The following is a 22,277-nucleotide window of genomic DNA, read 5'->3' on the forward strand; positions in this document are numbered from 1 at the left end:
TCTCAAAGTTTGAAGGTAATTCCTTCATTCTTGTGTTCTGGGAAGGCAAGTAAATTCTTTTTTGTCCGGTTGTTGCTTTTCATGAATCTGTAGATTTAAATTTATTCTTGTACGCGTTCTTCCTCCTCTCCCTCTCTTCCTCTCTCTCCCTTTCCACCTCCCCCTTTTCTGTTTCAGAGAACAGACACCTAACTCCCTAACTTTTAACCCTAACAGGCACCTGCTCTGATGCTTTCTGTTCATTCTAGATGTGTTAAGGTGGAGCATCTCAGTGCGTAGGGCTTTGTGTAGGGGTCGGTCAGATCAATGTGTTGTGAGTCCCATGTTTCTGCCTTGATTCATAACTCATAGAGGAACGCCCATTTTTCTCAAACAGATTTTGTAACATTTTCACCCTCTAGGATCATTTTAACCCTCTGTTCCCCTCAGGAGAATCTTAGTAGAAATAGCCACTTACAAATTTTATCAGCAGACATTTTAGCTCGATAGAGTAAGCTGACTCTGGGCCAAGCTGAGCATCTCCATATTTTCAGTGGTGTATCAAATTTGGCCCCAGTCTGGGCACAAGTGATAAGGAACACACAAATGTGGAAGGCCAAGGACGAAGTGGAAAGACTTTGTAACTGTCTGTTTCTCACTCTCGGCCCCTCACACAGAGATCATTCCCAGCGTTGACTCATTGGCTTGATGTTCTTGCATGTATGGAACTTTCATACTCACAAATTGCAGGAAGTCTCTACATTGCAAAGATTCAGTCCTTTAAAAAATTAAAGTCGTAGAGTTGGAAGGGTACTAGCCTTCAAGAAGTTGAAGTTGTCTCCATTTCTTAGCTGTGGAGAGGCCCCATCGTAGACTGTATTAGTCTCCTATGGCTGCTGTGACAAATTACCACAAATTTTGTGCCTCAATGAAACAGAAATTTCTTCTCTTATGGTCCAAAATCAGTATCACTGGGCCAAAATCAAGCAGGGCTATACTCCCTCCAGAGGCTCTAGGGAACGGTTCCTTGCCTCTTCCAGCTTCTGGTGGTTGCTGGTGCCCTTGGCTTATAGCCGCATCACTCTAGTCTCTGCCTTCACTGTCACATCACCTTCTCATCTTCTGTCTGTGTCAAATCTCCCTCTGCTTTCCTCTTACGAGGGCACTGGTGATTGTATTGGGGGCCCACTTGGATAATCCAAGATGATCTCCCCATTCCTGACCCTTAACTTCATCCCATGTGGTAAATCCCTTTTTTCATAGAAAGTAACATTTTGCAGGTTTCAGGGATTAAGACCTGATATCTTTGGTGGCTGTTATTGAGCCTACTACGTAATCTGAACCTCTTCATCCTCTAAAATGGGAAAATCATCCTTATGCCACAGAGTTGTGTAAGGGTCGAATAAGAGCGTAAAAGAGAAGTGCCTTGGGCACAGGAGCAGTCTGCTCTGTCCCACTCAGACATAAAATCAGAACAGTGTGGGGTTTGTTCCCTCATCAGTCAGCCTGTGTTGGGCGCCTTTCTGTGCCAGGGCCTGTCACAGGCGCTGGGCTTCCAGTGGGATCCAGATAACACCCCCGGCCTCTCTGCCCAAGTGGAGCTCTCACGCTCCACCCTGTAGGGCAGGCATTTGTCACAGGCCAGTCATTCCGTCAGGGTTTTCACCGGGCGACGTTGCTCTGAATACAGCATTTCTACTGCATGGAGAGAAAAGGAGAAGCATGATTAATTACGGTGCTTTCCCGGCGCTGCCCAGTCTGTGACTGCAGAAACACTGCTGCCTGCTTCGTCCTCTTTAGTGAAGTCTTTTAGGACAAAGACCCATTGGAGCCCTGTAAATAGTTGGCAGGAGCCTGCCTCTGCAGGCCTCTCAGCCCAGGGCCTGCCACGATGAATTGGTCTCTGGGAGGCACAGACTCAGCTTCAAGTTAGATCCAGATGCAGTTACGGTAACTCCATGGCTTCAAGCAGAACTGCCAGCCGCTGTCACTGGATACTTTGGCTTACAGCAACAGCAGCAGCAACAGGGAAAGGGTGACCAAGTCATCAGGGCTCAGGGGAAGTTCTGTCTCTTTCCGTCTCCCTCAACTTCCCCACTTTTCACATTTTTGGCTAAAGATATTAAACTTCTATTGTTAAGAATTTAATTGTATCCCCCTCTCCCTCCATTATTACCTTTAATCCCATCTTAGATGCTTAATATGAAATGGTTGAGCAAAAGTATGGAGATACTTCTTATGAATTACTCATTGTGAGCCCAAGTCCCTGTGTTGAGTCACCAGCATGAGTAACCTCTAGCTGTGATGGACTTCTCTCTCCCACTTATGGTCGTGTGCCTTGATTGTGTGCTCCCTGAGTTAACCCCTTTGTCTGGGCTCTAGGGAGCTCTTCTGCAGTGTGGAAAACTCCTCCTGCAGCCTTAGATGTTTCCTTGACCTCCTTCTCCTTCTCTCTTATTGCAAAAGAACCAGAACTTCCACCCCCAGCTCTCTTTAAGATGCTCTTCAACTACTGCCCTGTGCAGTGGGAGGAGGGCTCAGCAGGTCTCCTCACGACCACCTGTGGAGCATTTTCAATCCCTGTCTCTTTGTGCCTTTCCTCCTAAGGTGAAGGAGGAATCTAAAATCGACACTATCCATTTATGCCACGTTCAGGTCACAGTTGAACATGGACCCACCAGGAATCGTGGCCTATGGACCGAGGGCCTTTATGCACCCTCCATTCTCTGTCATTCTGGCTTGTACTCTGATGGTGTCTGTGACAACCTGGATTTGGTCACGTACTAGTGTGGCCTCATCTTTGACCTTGGCCTTTAGAAGTACTATGTCTCCAGCACCTGCAAAGGCTCAGAGGCAATCCTCAGTGCAGCCTTCTGTCCAGCCCTCCCTGAGCCCTCACTCCTGTTGAAGCAGCTCCTTGCCCTCAGTGTAAGTGTTCCCTGCTCAGCCTCTTGCCACTGCACTGTCCCACAGCTCTGTGGAGCCCCGACTTGCTCTGTGCTCAGTGATTGCAGTGCTGCCGTCCTTACCATTCTAAATGTCTTGTTCCCTTAGCCAGCGATCATACTCATTTCTCCGATTTTTAGTAACAAAACAGGCAAGCAAACAAGCAAACACACCATATTGTTATCTACTTTCTCTGCTCTTGGCTCCAGTGTTGTCAGAGAAATGTCATATGACAGGAAGAGTTGCTGCCTCTAGAATTTAGTGTATCCAGTATTCCAACTTTAGTTGAGACATCGCTAGTGCTCATAATTCCTTGGATTCTTGTGAGTTATTTATTTGCTTTGTTTTGATATGCCATCTAACCCCAAAATATTTGAGGCAGCTTATAAGGAAAATAAAAAACAAGACTAAAAGAGGTCTGGTAGAAGAACAGGAGTCTAACATGGTGACCATAATTGAGCAACTGATTCATCCTTGTGCTTACTGGCAGCCAAGGCAAAAAAGGAAACCAGATCAACTGCACAATTTTATTAAATCTGATGAAAGAATGCAAGCAATTTTGAGAAACTTTTTCCAGGGGCTAATTTTTTTGTTTTTGGTGAGGAAGATTGGCCCTGAGCGAACATCCATTGTCAATCTTTCTCTTTTTGCTGAGAAAGATTAGCCCTGAGCTAACATCCGTTCCCATCTTCCTCTATTTTGTATGTGGGATGCTGCCACAGCATGGCTTGATGAGTGGTGTGTAGGTCCGTACCTGGGATCCAAACCTGCGAACCCCAGGCCGCTGAAGTGGAGTGTGTGAACTTAACCACTATGCCACTGGGCTGGCCCCTCCTGGGGCTAAATTTTAAGCAGAATTTATCACATAGATCTTTGACAGGGGATACTGAAGAACAAAAGGGACAACGTCTTTGGCATTTGTTGGATGGAAAATGCAAAAACCGCCTCACCGCCATTTCTTGTATTAAACTTCATTAAAGCTGGGAGCTGGGAATATAATATCAAGACATAGTCCAATGAAGAAAGTCATTGGGGAATTAAGAAAGCAAGTGAAAGCTAGGTATACATATTTTTCTGTTGATTTCATTTGAGCCTAGATATAAGCTCAAAACACCTAAAGAATGAGTAGCTAAAAATTTCCTTTCTCAAATAACAGTTGCCTTACTTCCTCTTTTGTCCGCACCATTTCAGTGCTCACCTCTGTTATTGGTGCTTTCTTGAGCAGCCACATTTTCTCTCTTCCCTGAACTCTCATTGTTTGTGCTTCTTGGATAGTTCCTCCACTGCCTGCCTTGGTTCGCATTTACTTGAGTGTGTTTTGGCTGCCCCACTGGACAGTACAGTCTCTGTGCAGGACCACGTGTTATATCATGTTCCATCCCCTGTGGTACCTATCCAAGTCTTTTGCGTGTTGGTAGGATCTCAATAAATATTTGTGGACTAATTGCCTGCATTAGTCATGGTACCACAGGTATACGCTGTATGATTGGATAGTGTATAAAATTTAACGATCTGAGCATTCTATTGTAAATAGCTTGGAATATTTTTAAGTTAAGAAATGACTCGGGAGAAAAATACCTCTGTTAAGTTTCACATTTTACTTCTGCTTATTGCAGGTGCACAGCTCTGGAGAAGCCTCACTGAAAGGTAGGGAACTTGCTCTCAGTGTTGTGGCTAATTGTGGGGGGTGAGGGGAGGTGACCGAGCCGCCAAGATGTCTTTATCTCTGAAATAATATTTTAGTGACAGGGACCAGAATCCTACAGTAATTTACAAGAATGGGGAAATAAAAGAAAATACAATCAAATTGAGGACAAGGATAAAATTGGGACTCATTCAAGGAAATAGTTCATATCTTGCTATAATATTGGGCAACATGAATATGTGAATCATAATGTGTGAGGATTGGAAGTGAAGAGAGGGAGGCGTTGTCATTGAGGATTTCCTTCCGGACTTCATTTTGGGGCGTCAGCGACACTGCTGAGTGAGAGAACAGGGCAACACTGAGTTGTGGAACTCTTCTGGAACATTCCTCAAGGGTTAACCATGCTGTCAGTTCAGAGGACTTTGGGGTCGGGGAGACAAAGAGGAGGGGATGAGAGGCTCTTAGGGGTGAGGGTGCAGCAGATAGATGTTGACCGACCTCATGACTCCCGCCCAGCCAGAGGCAAATAGTTCCCTTTTCATTTGCTGTCACCCATCCTGAAGTCAAGGTGCTGATTCCAAATGGAAAAGAAAAGAGCAGGGGCGGTTGATGAGGGGACCATGATTCACTTCACCGCCTGTGCATGTGAAAAGTGGAAAAATGAAGAAAGTATAAGGGTTAAATTCCAGTGAGATGAATTTTATAGGTATTTATTTGTTTTTTAAAATTCTACCTTAAAATATCCTTGTATTACTTAAAGAGAGATGGTTGGGGTACTCAACTTACATCAGAGTGGACCGCATGAAATGAGTGCTCAAAGAGGAAGACAAAATAATGCCATTAAAAATCCTGTGAAAAAATGTAACCTGGTATTTTATATAATGTACCTTTAAAAGCTGTGCTCGTGGAGATGATGCTTATTTCAGGTGAAAAGGCTAAGTTTATAACCAGTTTACAAATGCTTGCTTGTCCCTTCATTTCGGATCCCAGATGTTCATGGGCAGAATGTAAACTTGCCAAGAGACTCAGCAGAGGGAGACATTGGATATAAGAGGAAAAATCTGATCCCTACTGGTTCTCGGGAGGTGGAAGGATGGCCTGGGAGGAAAGATCCCAGGCTCTGACAGTCACTTGTCTTGAGATATTTTCTGGGGCCCGATGTTCTCATCTCTGTGCAAGCATTTCCGGTTCTCTTTATATTTGATAAAAATTTTCTTATGGAATGTAAAGACAAAACTCTAAATTACTATATTTTGAGATGGTTTGGGAAAGAGCCATGTGTTTTGGAATTTGTTGAAGTGTGTTTTGGGTTTTGCTGTTTTCATGCCCCCCTGTGCTTTTCTGCATTGTCATCTTTGAGGAAGATCATTTAAACTGAGAACCATTAAGAGAGTGTCATAGCTGGAAATAGCATCTGAGTTAAGCAGTGTAATTTTGGAAATCAATAGAAGACATCTATGAAGAAAAGAAATTTCATATATAGTTTGACCAGTATGGATTTCTAGAATTATTTTATTTATTTATTTATTTTTTTAATTTTTTGTTTATTGCAGTAACATTGGTTTATAACATTGCAAAAATTTCAGGTTAGAATTATTTTAAATTACAGTTATACCCAGGCAATAATTTTCTTTACTGCCGTAGTTTTATCAGTAGTAAAAGATAAGGAAGAGAGTGGAGCAAACTGAGGATTTAAGACATGGTCTTAAGCAGAACATAAATTCTGACCCAGTGGTTGTATAAATGCAGCAGATGAGAAATATTGCTTATGTTTTAGATTTCTTTTTAAAATGAACAACAAAGTTTGTATTCATGTAAGTGAAGTAATTTGTGAGTTGGAAACAAAAATTTAAGGTATATTGTCAATGGAAATGATGACATAATTTCTAAAATCATAATGAAATATGTTATCGTGACTCATTTAAAATTTTTTTCTGTTTTCTTTTCTAATATTTTAATTTACCCAACAAATAAAGTTTGAAATGCATTTTATATTTGGTTCAAAGCTCCTTAGGACTTAAAAAAAAAGAACTCCATTTTTCAAGCCTTATTGATAGAAATAAAAACTAATGTTTTAACATAGAGACAGAGATCAGATTGGTGGTTACCAGAGGGGAAGGAGGGAGGGAGGAGGGCAAAAAGCACATGTGTGTGGTGATGGATGGTAATTAGTCTTTGGATGGTGCACATGATGTAATCTACACAGAAATCGAAATATAATGATGTACACCTGAAATTTATATAATTTTATAAACCAACGTTACCTCAATAAAAAAACAAAAACAAATTATGCACAATTCAAAAAAAAAACCTCATGTTTTAAAGCGTTTTCCATAATAAAACATTTGCATCTAGCAATACAAATAAGTTTTACCCACACGGGGCAACTTTTAAAATAAAGTCTTCATAAATTAATCAATTAAGTTAGGAATTAATAATTTGATAGGAAAAAAGTAATTTAATAGGGATAGGACTTGGGATAGGATCATTATGGGCCCACATTTTGTTCACCAGCTCCTTGTACAGTAAAGAAATTTACTTAGTTCCTGCAGATACATCTAGGCTCTGAGGAATGATACTTGCTAACCAAAGCCCCCCAAGAGAAGGATATATAAAGGTGAAGGAAATGGATCCATTTCTGCTGAGGAATTAAACTGTCTGGTGGGTTCAGGTACATCAGTTGGTTCTTTCTCTTTTTCTTTAAAGTGGACTTTATTTTTTAGAACAGTTTAGATTTATGGAAAATTGAGAAAATAGTACAGAGTTCCCATATTCAGATAGTATAGAGTCTAGAGTCTCCTCCCACCCGTTTCCCCTATTATTAACATCTTACCTTACTATCATACATTTGTCACAATGAGCCAATAATTGATGTATTCTTATTAACTAAAGTCCATACTTTATTCAGATTGTCCTAGTTTTTGCCTACCATCCTTTTTCTATACCAGGATCCCATCTAGGATACCACATTGCATTTAGTTGTCATGTTTCCTTAGGCACCTCTTGGCTGTGACGGTTTCTCAGACTTTGCTTATTTTTGTTGACTTTGACAGTTTTGAGGAGTACTAGTCAGGGATATTGTAGGATGTGCCTCTGTTGGAATTTGTCTGATGTCTTTCTCATGATTAGACTGGCGTTGTGGGTTTGAGGGAGGAAGACCCCAGAGGTAAAGTTCTCTCCCTCATCCTATCAAGGTACTTACCATCCACATGACTTATCACTGTTGTTAACCTTGATCACCTGGCTGAGGAGTGTTTGTCAGCTTTCTCCAAGAGGGTTATTTTAAGCAGCAGAATTTATTTGGGAAATCAAATTGAGATCAGAAAGCTGTTGATAAGAACAGAACCAGAGGGATTTGAGTGTCTGTTAAAGATGGCGCCCTGTGGCCTGCAGGCCGCTCTAGGCGCCTACCCACCCCTGGCCCACAGTACAGGGCTCGGGTTCTAGTTCTACCCACTGCAGACACACTGGGCCCCTAGTTAAGTGTCTTAGCTTTCTGTAGGGACGGTTCCCCATTTGTCAGGTGAAGAAACTGAGTCTTGCTCCCTAATTCTGGTTGGGGGAAGATTAGACCAAGTGAGTTAGTGTAATTTAAAAGGATTTTTAAAAAGCACTTTGTGCTTTTTGATGCAGTATTCTTTCAGATTTACTGATACTCCCTTCGACTGGTCAAGGCGTCATTGTTCCTTCTTTTCTGGAGCCCTTGCCATCCATGGCCCTTCTAATGCATCTGCAAGTGACTGGTGAGAATTTCTGCTGTGCGCTTTCTCTTAATATAGAAGCTGTTTGAGTGTTGGAGTATGATTTGGAAAAAATCTTAGCCAGCGCAACAGGACCAAGGAGCTCACTTTGCCAACAGTGGGTTTGATCAGGGAGCGAGTAGCTCCTTATAATACGGCTTTTTTAGATTTATAATTTTTCACTACTTTGGGAGAGTGCTCAGGTGCCCCAGAGAAGGCATGATAATGGAAATACCCTTTTTTAGGAAGGGCCTCATTCACTCCAGAATCATCTAGATGTATATTCAGGTGCATCTAACCTTCCATCCTGGTGCCAACCCTGCAAGCAGTGATCTTGCCAAGTTCACTGCTCTCTCAGCCTCAGTTTTCTCATGTGCTGAGTCAGCAGGTAAGAGAGAGAATCATCTTGAATATCCCTTCCAGCCCTAAGAAGTCTATGATGTGATTTGAAGGATTTGGTGTTTGTGATATTGTGACTTATAATAAGAAATATATATTTGGTGTTTGGACTCCTTTCTGGCACAGAGCTCCTAAAACCCTTGGAATTTCCTAAGTGTTGAGAGAGATCAAGGTCTTTTGCTATGTTAATGAGGTGACTTTTGAAAAGCATCTAAGAATGGGGGCTGGTTGCCAGTGGAGACAACCTTGTGACTAGAGGGTTGGAACATTCAGTCCCACTGCCCCCTCCACCTCTGGGGAGGGGAGAGGGGCTGGAGATTGAGTTCAATCACCAATGGCCAATGATTTAATCAATCATGCCTAGTAATGAAGTCTCCATAAAAACCCACAAGGTTCAGCGAGCTTCCTGGTTGGTGAACACGTGGAGATGCGAGGAGAGTGGCAGCAGTGGAGAGGGCATGGAAGCTCTGGGCCCTTTCTCCATACCTTGCCCTATGCATCTCTTCCATCTGGCTGTTCCTGAGTTATATATAGCCTTTTATAATAAACTGGTGATCTCGTAAGTAAAATGTTTCTTTGAGTTCTGTGAGCTGCTCTAGCAAATTAATCGAACCCAAGGAGGGACTTGTTGGAACCTCCCATCTATGGCCAGTTGGTCAAAAGCCTAGGTGACAGCCTGGACTTGCGATTGGTGTCTGAAGTGGGGGGGGGGCAGTCTTGCAGGACTGAAGCCTTAACCTATGGGAACTGACGCTACCTCTGGGTAGCAGAATTCATCAGAACTGGACACCAGCTGGTGTCCGAGAATTGCTTGGTGGTGGCGTGGGGGCAAAAAAACCCCACACATCAAAATTGGTACCAGAATTGCAGTTGGTGATCAGAAGCGGAATCAGAGTCAGAATCATTAGTGTTCCTTTCATGTTGTTATCCTTTTACATTTTTGTTTGGCCAGTGCTTCTTTCAAAGTGATTTAATTCACACTAGAAGGGATATTTTCCGATATTTTTCTACTGCAGTTTGCATTGTGTAATCCATTCTGTTCTGTATTCATCACATCACATTCATAGATGTGAAATTAAAATATTTATTCCTCTAATTTCTTTGATGATTTGGTATATTGTCTACAGTGATTCTTGGCATCTGGTACTGGGTAGTGCTTGTGTTTCTAACATTGAAAAATTCAAAACGACTTTATTTTATGATAAATACAGTGATGGATAAGAGGATCCTTGGAGGCAGAGAGAGGCGCCATTTTGCTCATGTGCGCCGTGTGGGATTAGGGTCTTTCCTCTTCCAAGGTCTCAGGTGCTGAGCTCGGAACCTCACCCTGACTTGACAGTAATTATAAATCAACCCCCCGCACTACCACCACCACCTTGGCCAACCCAACTGGGATTACCAGGGTAGTTAGCTGGAGGTAGTTTTTCCTCTTTCCATCATTGCACTAGTAGTGTATGCTCAGTCTCAAAATGAGCCAGGTCCTCCCTTCATGGGGCTTTAATTGGTTCCTTTAAAGACCATAAGTTCACTATTTAAAAAGGCAAATCAAATAATGGACCATTCTCCCTTCATAATGCCATTTTAAAGATTTTAAATTAAAAAGGAGCTCCTTGAAAAGGGAACTTTTGTGCACCGTTGGTGGGAATGTAAATTGGTGCAGCCACTCTGGAAAACTGTATAGAGAGTCCTCAAAAAATTAAAAATAGAACTACCATATGATCCAGCAATCCCACTTCTGGGTATATATCTGAAGGAAATGAAATCACAGTCCTGAAGAGATAGCTGCACTCCCACGTTCATTGCAGCATTATTCACAATAGCCAAGACATGGAAACAACCTAAGTGTCTGTCAGCAGATGAATGGATAAAAAAAATTGGTATATATACACAGTGGAATATTATTCAGCCGTTAAAAAAGAAAGAAATTCTGCCATTTGTGACAACATGAATGAACCTTAATGAGAGTATTATGCCAAGTGAAATAAGTCAGAGAAAGACAAATACTGTATGATCTCACCTCTATGTGGAATCTAAAAAAGCTGAACTCAAAAAAATAGAGTAGATTGGTAGTTACCAGGGACTGGGGGGTGACAGAAGCGAGGAGATGTTGATCAAAGGGTACAAACTTCCAGTTATAAGGGGAATGAGTTCTGGGGATCTAATGTACAACATTGTGACTATAGTTAAAGATACTGTATTATATAGTCATGTATAACCGTGTTTCGGTCAACAGCAGACCGCATATGTAAGGCGGTCCTGTAAAATTAGTACCATATAGCCTAGGTGTGTAGCAGGCTATACCATCTAGGTTTGTGTAAGTACACTCTATGATGTTTGCACAATGATGAAATTGCCTAATGATGCATTTCTCAGAATGGACCCTTGTCACTAAGCCACACATGACTTTATACTTGAAAGTTGTTAAGAGAGTAGATCTTAAATGTTCTCACCACCACAGCAACAAAATGGTAATTATGTGATGTGAAAAATGTGTTAACTAACCTTATTGTGGTAATCATTTCACAATATATAATCATCATATGATACACCTTAAACTTACACAATGTCATATGTCAGTTATATCTCAGTCAAGTTGAGAGAAAAAAGGAATTCCTCTATTCTTTCTCTATAATCCTGCTGGCTTATTATTTCATAGACTGTTATTTACTCTTCAAGAAAATTTGCTTTTGTCAGTTAAGCTAAACTTAAAGTGTTTCCTTCAAAATGAGCATGAAGATGGTGGTGTATATGTACACTTATGTATGTGTGTAGTCTCTCTGGACATTTAAAGGGTATTCATAAAGTTCACCTGTATTATACTTAACTACTACATAACAGTAAAGCCAGCATCTAATTTCTGAAGTTGTCATCAACCTTAAAAATCAGGTAATTTTAATCAGATGCCATTCACATATTGATTTTTCTGTACCTGGAAAATTCATTTTGTGAAAATGTGATTCTCACATGCGTAAGTTCTGAGACAGGCTCTTGCTTGGCCTGTTTCTTTAATACAATAAACCCCGTCTCTACAATCTGTGAACAGGATTTATACCAAGCAGTCTGTCAACAGAACCAAGTTAATATCTTTTATGACTCATTCCTAGTATTGAAATGAAACCCAATCCGTAGTATCAAAATAGCTCTTTATTTCTGCATGTGACTATGGCAGGACTGAATAAAATCCTCTGTTAACAAAGGAGAAATTGTGCACATTACCTTTTAAAAACACTGTTTTCAGTTTGGCCAGGTTTTTCTAAGTAAGTCTAAATTAGGAAGAAGTAACTTTACTTAGATCTATACCAATCATTCAAAATTTCTTTACCTAGTTCTTTAATAGTTTTGTTTGTACGTTATAACCCAGATTAAGGAGTTATTCTCATCGTAAATCTTGTTTCATTGTTCGGTGCCAATTTATAGAAAATACATTTTTTTTTTTCATGGCAGCTAAAGATTTTGAAAACTATGGCTGACAGTTCTGGGATTTTCTAGCAGGGTGTCCATCGCAGGAAGTAGGGAGTGGCTTTCCCGTGGTGTAACGAGGGCATTGGGTCTCCTGTGCCTTACCTTGAGAGGACTCTTCAGAGGCACAGCAGAGAATTAACAGTCAGTCTTTCTAGAGCCAGCAGGGATTAGCAAGAGTAGCGAGCTTTTTGCCTGTAGTTTGGTCAAATCACAGGACGACTCCCCTTGGCTTGTCTCTCTCTCTCTCTCTTACCTGCTCTAGAGAAGCAGTTGTGTGGCCCCACTTCGTGGGATGAAATGCCCTTTTGTCTTGTCAGCTTCCAGATAACTGCCAGTCAATGCATTCTAACTGGCTCTATTTTTTTGCCTGGGGAAGAGGAGCCAAGAATCTTTGGTTGTAAAACCCAAGTCCTGAACTTGCCAGAGCTCATATGTCCAGAACGAATTGGAGCATTTAAGTAAGAAATATCTAATTAATTAAGTCCTTGAGCACAAGTTATGCCTCCGTTAAAAGTGAAGAGTCATCTAGCGTTTCCCAAAGTGTCTCCTCTGAGGACTAGAATTTAGTGTGAAAATTGTGTTTTCTATATTTATGAATCATCATTACTCGTATCAAAATTGCATGGACAGGGTGAATTACTTTTTGGCATTGAAAAGTCATGTGGTAGCTTAAAAAGTTTACTTTCTTTGCTGTTAGACACAGCAATAATTCTGAGTTGAGCATTGAAACTACTAAATTTTACAGTTTTAGTATTTTCTAATGTGTCTACAAGTCACCTTCCAATTTGTATTTTGTGACCTTGTACTTGTACCTTTCTAAAAAGACATAGTATTTGGAAGCTGTATTTTTTAGTTTAAATTCAGCCAGAAATATAGACAGGGAGCCACATCTCCATGAGTTTTAAAAATAAATCTTGCTATGAAGGATACATTTGATTGGATTAAATGAAAAAAATTTTTCTTCAGAAAAAAATATTCACTTAAATTCAGAATATGCTGAATTTTAGTATAAGTGTATCTGAGCTTGGGTAAATCTTTGGCTGAAGATGCCTGGGTTAGCCTGGGAGCCAAGCACCACTTTTAAAGTCTGTACCCTGCCAAAATAAAAATCCAAATAGGCCTTTTATTCTTTTTTTCACAAATAATAATTGAGCACAATTCTATAGTCATATATTGCACAATGGAGATTCAAAGCCCTTTTCTTCCCCCTCTGAGGAAAGAACGGACCCATTCATTGATTGATAGATGGCGAGCTCTTAGCCAGTGCTGCTGAGGTTGTCTGAAAGTTTCTCAAAGTTCTTCATCCGGATTCCAATCTGTTGTGTTCGTTTTTTAAAGTTGTACTTTGAAAATTAGACCAGCTGAAGACAAGTATGGAACAAAGGACTCCAGGCAGCTTTTGAAGCTGTTTTGGAGGACAGTGCTATGGAGAATTCTGCTTCCTGTCTCCTCACCATCAATGGTGTATCTACATAAAAAATTATTTGGAGTTTTTAAAAATGCCTCATGCTAAGACATATAAGGGCTGCTCTTTTCTCTCAGATGTCTGTCAAACTGAAATGAGTAGATGCCTAGAATGTGAGTTCAAGGGAAAAGCCCTCTATGAAATTGATGGGATCTTTACGACAGCAACTGATATATTTCTTGAGGCATTAAAAATAAAATGAAACAGGAAGTGTATTTCATAGCCCACTGGCTTCATTGACAGGGGTGATCAATTGTTAGACCTGTTCCTGGCTGCATATTCCTTTTATGAGTAACATATTCTCCTTATGTTCAAACAGATTTATCAGGTCAAAACAGGGGCAGGAAACCAGGGGTCGGGCTCTCTGTGAGTCTGGTAGCAGCAGCCCTTAGGTGACCCCTAAATGACTTATTAAGTGAAAAGCACTCAATATTATATTTTATTGTAATTTATTAATTTTGTTTTTGATAATTTTTGACATTCTTTTAGGTTAATGTAATTCCATAATAATCTGATTTAACATGAGTTCAATCTCTCTTTTTCTTCATTATTTTAGAACTACTTTATCTTAATTAAAAGTGTGTGTATGTTACTGTTTCCCATGGCAGCACCTTGGGTCTCTACAGCCACTTGATAGCAAATGGGAATTCCAGCTCTGATCATGTTAATCCATGTTTTCAGATTGTCTTAACCCCATGCTTATTAGGTTTGGTGGGATAGTAGATCCTGAGTTACTAGGGATGTGAAAATGTAGTTCATCTATAAATATACAGAATACTTAAGTTAGACTAATTAAGTGTTACCTAATAGCATTCTTGCTTCAATAAATTTAAATTACTAGAAAAGGAAGAATGATTAGTAGTTAACATTTCTCTTAACTCACCCTGGCCTGTGTTTCAATTATTTGAGTATAAATTAAGACTTCACAGATAATTGGAAGTCTCTCTCTCTCTCTCTCTCTCTCTGTGTTTCTCTCTTTCCCTCTCTGTCTCCCTCTCTGTCTCTCTTTCTTGTTCCCACACAGTTATTTATAGTTATATTTGCCTAGTAGCTTTTAAAAAATAACTTTTTTTCTCATTTTAAAAGTACTACATGCTAATTTAGAAATTTGAAAATATAGAAAACTTATTAGAAATAAAAAAACCCAAATCCCTCGTAAATCCATCACCCAGAAATTAAACTCACTTTCAATTTTCAGTTTTTCTTTGTCTTTTCATAAAATTATATATGTGTGTTTGTTCATTCATCCATCCTTTCAACCAATATTTATTGAGTGCTTTATTGCCAGACCTTCTTCTAGGCATTTGTGGAAGAAAAAAAAAGCAATAACAACCAACCATATCCTTGTGGAGTTCATATTCAGTGAGTGAGCCAGAAAATCAATAAATTACTACAATGCATAATGTATGATGGTGAACGTGTTTAGGGGAAAGTAAAGCAAGAGAGGGGATCGGGGAGTGTGGGGGGGGGCAGGGAGGTTCTAGTTGTAATAGATGCTCAGGAAAGACTTGACTGAAGGAGATTTTTGAGCAAAGACCTGAAGGAGGTGAGGTCGTGAATCACGTCTGGGTGAAGAGCTTCTAAGCAGAGGGAACAGCAAGCACTAAGGCCCTGTGGCAGGAGCTGTGTGTGAGAGTGATTGCTGTTTTATAACTGGAAGTTTTTTTTTTTTTTTTTTTTTAATGCAGCCATAGTAAGTGGAATAAATGGAATATTATGTAGCCAATTAAGATCATGTTGTAAAAGAATATTTAGAGATCTGAAAGTTCACCCTTTATTGTTAATTGTAACAATAATTGTAGATTTAAAGTAAGTGCAGTGAGGTATAATGCAGAGTCACAGTTCTTTGTTGATACATAAGTATGGTCTCTCTCTGTGAGGGGAATACAAGCGGTTTTATTTTCTTGATTTTGTTTGCCTTTCTTGCATTTCTGTAATGAACATGCATATCCTTTATCATGAGGGGAGACAAAGATATTCAGTGAAAGGGGGGTGTCCCACCGGGCGGGGTGAGGCCTGTGACTGCAGATGTGGGGGCGGCACATGGAACTCCTCAGGTAGCACTGCTCCAGGTGTTCAGTTCGCCTGAGTGCAGAAGGGCCCTAGAGATGAGGAGAGACTAGCATGGCCCGGTCATTGGAAACAAAGGTCGGGGCCGAAGTCCAGAGAAGAAACCTGGCTCAGAGGAGGGGATCCAGCCTCAGAAATAAGTCAGAGGCATTACAGCCCGACCAGCTCAAGTGTCGCTTGACACTAAGTCTCACAGGATTGGGGTGGTGTCCGAGGGGTGGGATAAAAGTTCTTATTAAATTCTTCCTTCCTGAGGCTCAGTGACGAGCTCAGAGTTGAGCTCCAGGTACGGGGAAGGGGCCTAAGTGCATATTCTTGTGATGTAGGTAGAACCCAAGAATGTTTTATTTGAGTAAAACTTGGAAACTCTTTGTACCATCTGGAGTAAGAGTTATATCTCTATCCTTATGCTCCAAACTAGAGTCTTTGGACAATTCAAACAAGAATGAATCTGAGAAGACATCATGTTCTCTTCTGAACAACCCACCCCTGGGTTCTGTTGGCCAGCCTGTCTGTCCATCCAGCTCTCCATCTTTCAATCTACCTACTTACACATGTACCTTAATTATATTTTAATGACCGTATTTGATATATTGAAGAATATAGGTAATGTGCATATAAGTTGTAAGACATCATGATAAAATGATGTCTGAACCTTCCCCCCATCAAGACTGATGCTGTTGCATGTCCCCTACCCCTGCCTGCTGCCTCCCTACACCAAAGGCAAGAACAGTCCTGAATTTTATGCTCTTCATTCCTTTGCTTCTTAAAATACATACATATGTGTGTGTGTATATGTATGTATAAATGTACATATAGATTTAAATTGCATATACATGTATTCCTAAACACAATTTTTGTTTTTGAGGTCTATAAAAATGGTACCATGTTTATATAGTCATAGAGAACTCCTGTCTTAACACTAAACATTTTTCAGGAAGATTAATCCATGTTGCTGCATATAGCTGTGGTTCATCCGTTGTTTGTTGCTGTATAATATTCCAGCATGCGAATATACCACAATTTATTTATATGCTCTATTTTCACTGAATTTTGGAGCATTTTTTACCGGACTGTCCACTGCTTCTGTGAGTTTCTGAGTTTACTATATGGCAAAGATCACGAAAAGAAAAAAGGTGAATGCCTAACATATAAAGTGAATAGTTGTATTCACTTTAGCCATAAAGTGGCCATAAAGTTGTATTCACTTTAGCCATAAAGCCATTCACAACAGCCATAATATTGTATATTTGAAAGCTTGTGTAAAATCTGTACCAGTACTTGGGCTCTGAGAACTTTTTTAGAAATATTTCCTTGTACACTCGGCACTGTTCTAGCGCTGGCTGCCACTAGAGGGCGTGTGAGAGACGAGACATGAGCCTGGGGAGAAGCTAATAACAACGTGGCTGCCACTAGAGGGCGTGTGAGAGACGAGACATGAGCCTGGGGAGAAGCTAATAACAACGTGGCTGCCACTAGAGGGCGTGTGAGAGACGAGACATGAGCCTGGGGAGAAGCTAATAACAACGTGGCTGCCACTAGAGGGCGTGTGAGAGACGAGACATGAGCCTGGGGAGAAGCTAATAACAACGTGGCTGCCACTAGAGGGCGTGTGAGAGACGAGACACGAGCCTGGGGAGAAGCTAATAACAACGTGGCTGCCACTAGAGGGCGTGTGAGAGACGAGACACGAGCCTGGGGAGAAGCTAATAACAACGTGGCTGCTGTTGAAACCTAGCTGCCTGGCTCCACAGTGTTATTAGTACCTGGACATTTCAGCAGGGCAAAACATTAATATCGCTCCAGTTACACGAAGAAAATGCAATTAAAGCTTACATCTGTTTCTGTACACATTTATGCGTGGATACAGATATATTTTAACGTAGTAGGAGGAGAGAAAAAACGTACCATGGGATGCATCAAGAGAGAATAAGATAGACTGACAGATCAGGTGGGGAGGAATTTCGCATCAAATGGCCCAAATCAGTGACTAATGGCTGTGCTTCTTAGTTTAGAAAAAGCTGATAATTTTTGAGGCCTCTAAGAACTCCATGGTACTTCCAGTGCGTCACCCTTTTACTGCTTATTTCTATCCCATGTCTTATGGAATCTTCTGAATGTTCTTTGTTGTGTGCTCTCCAAACCTTCCCTCACTGGTTCTTGACTTAGTACTTTTTCCTCTCTTGGAAATGAACGGAAACACATGGATTTCCCCCCCGACAGAGCTCTAAATAAGCTTGAGTCATGAGTCTCAGAAAATCACTTAATTTGCAGTTGCGTGGAGAGAGGACTTCGTGGTGAGTTGGTGGCTTGAATTGACCTGTGAAATATTGAGGGCAAAGGTCCCTGCCTGTTAGAAGAGCGTACAAAAGAAATGGCTGCCGAAGTATGTCCTGGGGACCTTGGAGTATTTGTGGTACGGAATAATCTACCACCACCACCACCACCAAAGGTGTCACCTCCTAATGCCCAGAACCTGGGACTCTGTTCCTTACATGGCAAAAGGGGCTGTACAGATGTGGCTAAGTTAAAGATCCTAAGAAGGGGAGATGATCCTGAGTTACCCAGGTGAGTCAGTGTAATCACAAAGGTCTTTATAAGAGGGAGGCAGGCGGTGAGAGGAGAGAGATGCTCTGCTCCTGGCTTTGAAGGTGGATGAAGAGGGAGTGCGGGGCCATGAGGCAGGGAATGCGGGCAGCTTCTAGAAGGTGGAATAGGCGAGGAAATGTTCTGCCCTAGAGCCTCTAGAAAGAGTGCAGCCTGGCAGACTCATTTTAGACTCTGACTACCGGAACCGTAAGATGATAGATCTGTGTGGTTTTAAGCCACTACATTGGTCATTTGTTACAGCCGCAATAGGAAACTAATATAGTGTTTCTTATGGTGTGAAAAACCGGCTTTGTTTGAAAATGTTGAAGGTAGGTTTGCCGATTCACGTCTTCATCCACTGAAGAAATGCCGTTTGACTCTGATTTGTGGGAGGACTGCATCCTGAAGGAGGGCTAGAGTGAGGCTGGGCAGAGTGGCCAAGCTGACAAAGCAAGGGGAAAGGACAGGAGGCCCAGAATGGGAGAATGTTCCTATTGGGCGAGTAGAAATAAGAGAGCTGGAAACGGGAAAACGGGGGGACACCATGCTTGGAAGCTCGGGGCACACAGTGTTTCCAGGAGGAGCTGTGAATTGTGTTCTGAGCACCGAGGAAGGTCACTGGGTTATATAAACATGTTTGTGGAGACCTTTATAAATAGTTCTCCGTGCTTTTTGTTTATGTGTGTGGAGGAGAACGAGGAGGTCTTTTGGAGTGAAAAACCAATTTCAGGGGCTTAAGGATGAGATGACGGCCAAGAAAATGGAGGGTAGGTGGTGTGAGCCACATGTTAGAAGATATTGGTGGTGCATGAAGGGAGAGAAATTAAACAGTGACCAGGAAAAGCAACAGCTTGTTTTTTGTTATGGTTAATTTTTTTTTATTGTAGTAAAATTTGCCATGAGGGACATTTAGTACATTCACAGTGTTGTGCAACCATCACCACTATCTAGTTCCAGAACATTTTCATCACCCGAAAAGGAAACCCCATAACAATTAAGCAGTCGCTTCGCACTTCCTCTCCCCTCTAGCTCCTGGCAACCACTAATCTGCTTTCTATGGATTTGCCGTCTTCTGGATATTTCATATAAATGGAACCATGCAATATGTGGCATTATTGTGTCTGGCTTCTTTCACTTAGCATAATGTTTTCAAGATTCACCCAGGTGGTAGCATCTATCAGTACTTAATTCCTTTTCATGGCAGAATAATATTCCATTATTTGGATAGACCACACTTTTTCTTATCTAGACATCAATGGATCTAGTCATCAATGGATGGACATTTAGGCTGTTTCCACCTTTTGGTTATGATGAATAGTGAGCAGCGTGGTTTTGTGTTGTTTTGTTTTGTTTTCAGAATAGAGAGATGTGACCTGGTGGGTGAAGCGGAAGAGGTATGCGGCAGGGCTGGGCTGATTTTGTCCAGCAGACACTGCCTTGTGCACACTGCCTGGCTGCTGGGGAGGACTTGCAGGGAGAATCTGGACTGTCACTAGGGGGCAGGACTCTATCTGGGGAAGAGGTGGACATGGGCAGGTGATCGGCTTTGCTCCTCATCCATAAATCTCTACTGGAAAATTGAAGATAGCGTTAAATAACTTGGCAAATGCCGGAATGCCAGCTGGGGAAGTTGAATTCTATGCAGCCTTGGCACCTCCAGCAGCGGGAGTGTTGCTTCTAAAGGAAGAACCGGAGAATGTGCCCTTCACTTGTCATTTTAGTCCTGTTTCCTTTTTAATTTTTTTTTTGAAAGAGGAGGGACTGTGCAGGAAGGAGGGAAATGAAGGAGACAACATTATTATTTAGAGGTATTTGGGAGAAAGAGAAAAAGGTGCGTGATGTAGTAGCCTTATTGGGGTAGATTGCATTACTCATGTGCTGGTTATTAGTTTTTTTTGAAGGCTATTCTTGCTTGTGCCTGTTTTTAATACCTGAACAACTGGGAGAGAGAACTTATAATCCTGCCGTCATTTGGCTTGTATTCTTAGAGAGTATTTTTAAACTATAACTTTCAGAGCCATCTAATGCCATTTAAAGCACAAGAGGTACTCTCAGTCTTCATTTCTCCTGAACTGCAAGCTGCAGATTTTGAAGAGTATTTTCACTTCCACTGAAACACAGTTTTTTAGATCTTTTTCTTGGTGTTTGCCTTAATTATTTTGGGTCAGTCGTTGTTATCTTTGTTAAAATGAATGATGATATTTTCAGTCATGACTCAGGAGTCATCTGCCTTGGAAAGGAAACTGTCTGAATTCCAAAACCTATCAAGCTAAATATTCTCAAGTCAGAAATGGATATTTATTTTGAACAAATTGCACATTTACATCCTTTTTTTTTTCTGAGGCTAAGTTGGAATGAAATCATCTTCTTATAAAGGGCTTTTAATGGATGCACCATGCTTGGAATATATAATAAAAACTCAGTCACTGAGAGGATTTTTAAATGGAAAAGAAACCTGTATTTTTAAATCGAATAATAGATCTGAAACTGATTTGGGGTTAAAATAGGACTGTCACAATCTAGATCCTCATTAAACTGGAATAGGAAAGACTGCCCTTCTGCACAGTCTTGCTTCTACACGAGTTGTTCAATGAATACCCAGGTGACTGAGTCAGACCATTTCTATTTGCGTAATGGAAGGGGAGAGTGATCTTGGTTTGAGGAAGCGCTTTGTGCTCTTTGTGTAGGGCACGTGGAAAATTAGAGATCAACTTATAAGTTTGTCTTTGTTCCTTGTTCAAGGCATGAAAGTCCTCCAACGGTGAAAGAATACACGGCTTATAATAAGTGAATTGTCTCCTGCTGCTTAGAATATGGGGTTAATTTAATCACTAGCAGGAATGTAGTTAGCTAAAAATCCTAGAGAAAGCTTTTCCTCTTGATACTGCCAACTGATTCTAGAATAGAAAAAAAGCTGTTTTCTGCTAAGCAAGTGATTTCGAGAAGCAGAGGGAGGCCAGTGAGAAGCTGATGAGGCTGCTGTGACCGGGCTGGAGGCTCTGACATGGCATCGGTGACGGTGTCTGTGCTCACCACCTAGACTTTGCGTGACCTCTTGGCCTGAGATTCTCTTCCTGCCCATCTCCCCATTTCAGCCTTCTGAATTTAATAATGAGGGTGAGTAGAGGGAATTAATTGGTTGATACAATTCCTAGGAATGCAGAATGAGACAGCAGGATGAAGCTACAGGTAAATAAAGCTTCTGAAAAATCTTTTTTCTTTTTTTTTATCATTTTATGTATTTATTTTTTCCCCCAAAGCCCCAGTAGATAGTTGTATGTCATGGCTGCACATCCTTCTAGTTGCTGTATGTGGGACGCGGCCTCAGCACGGCCGGAGAAGCGGTGTGTCGGTGCGCGCCTGAGGTCCGAACCTGGGCCGCCAGCAGCGGAGCACGTGCACTTAACCGCTAAGCCACGGGTCCGGCTCCCGTTAACCAATTCTGATCACTGTCCCTCCCCTAACCGTGGAGTCTAATAGATCCTGGCTCCTCATTCAAGTCACAGGAGGAGAGAATCCAGGCAAAATATAAAAGTGGATCTATATAAAAATACTTTTTGGTCCAAAAGGCTGTAATACAGCGTTCTTAAGATCCTTTAAAATTTTTCTTAATCAGCAGTTCATGTGAAAACAAACAGAAACAGGATTGATAATGAACACAGGATTGATAATTCTCTGATACACCAGTCTTTTCTCTTTATTGCGTTAAGGACTTATCATAGTCAGGTATTGCTGCGTAACAACCAAGTACAGCAATCTCAGTGGCATACGGTCAGCGTTTACTTCTGGCTCGGGTGTCTGTAGGTCAGTTGGGCTTCATCTGGTTTAGGATGGACATGGATCCAAGTCTGCTCCTCAGTCTTTCAGCCCCGTTGGACCAGAGGCTAGCCACAGCATATTGTTCTCATGGCCAAAAGCTGGAGGAACACAAAAGTGCAAACCCGATCATTCAGGCACATTTCAAGCCTCTGCCTGTTAATAT

General features: G+C 41.2%; 1 protein-coding gene across 2 annotated transcripts in view; it reads left to right on the plus strand.

The window, feature by feature from the left end:
• Window positions 1-22,277, plus strand: part of RETREG1 (reticulophagy regulator 1) — a 131,175-nt gene that overhangs the window by 41,512 nt on the left and 67,386 nt on the right. For both annotated transcript variants that reach the window (XM_058564311.1, XM_058564312.1), the window contains exon 3: window positions 4,542-4,572. In XM_058564311.1, coding sequence (XP_058420294.1) covers window positions 4,542-4,572 — 31 coding nt within the window. The remainder of the gene's footprint in view (window positions 1-4,541; window positions 4,573-22,277) is intronic.

Source organism: Diceros bicornis, chromosome 20 (genome assembly GCF_020826845.1).
Source record: "Diceros bicornis minor isolate mBicDic1 chromosome 20, mDicBic1.mat.cur, whole genome shotgun sequence".
Lineage (NCBI taxonomy): Eukaryota > Metazoa > Chordata > Mammalia > Perissodactyla > Rhinocerotidae > Diceros > Diceros bicornis.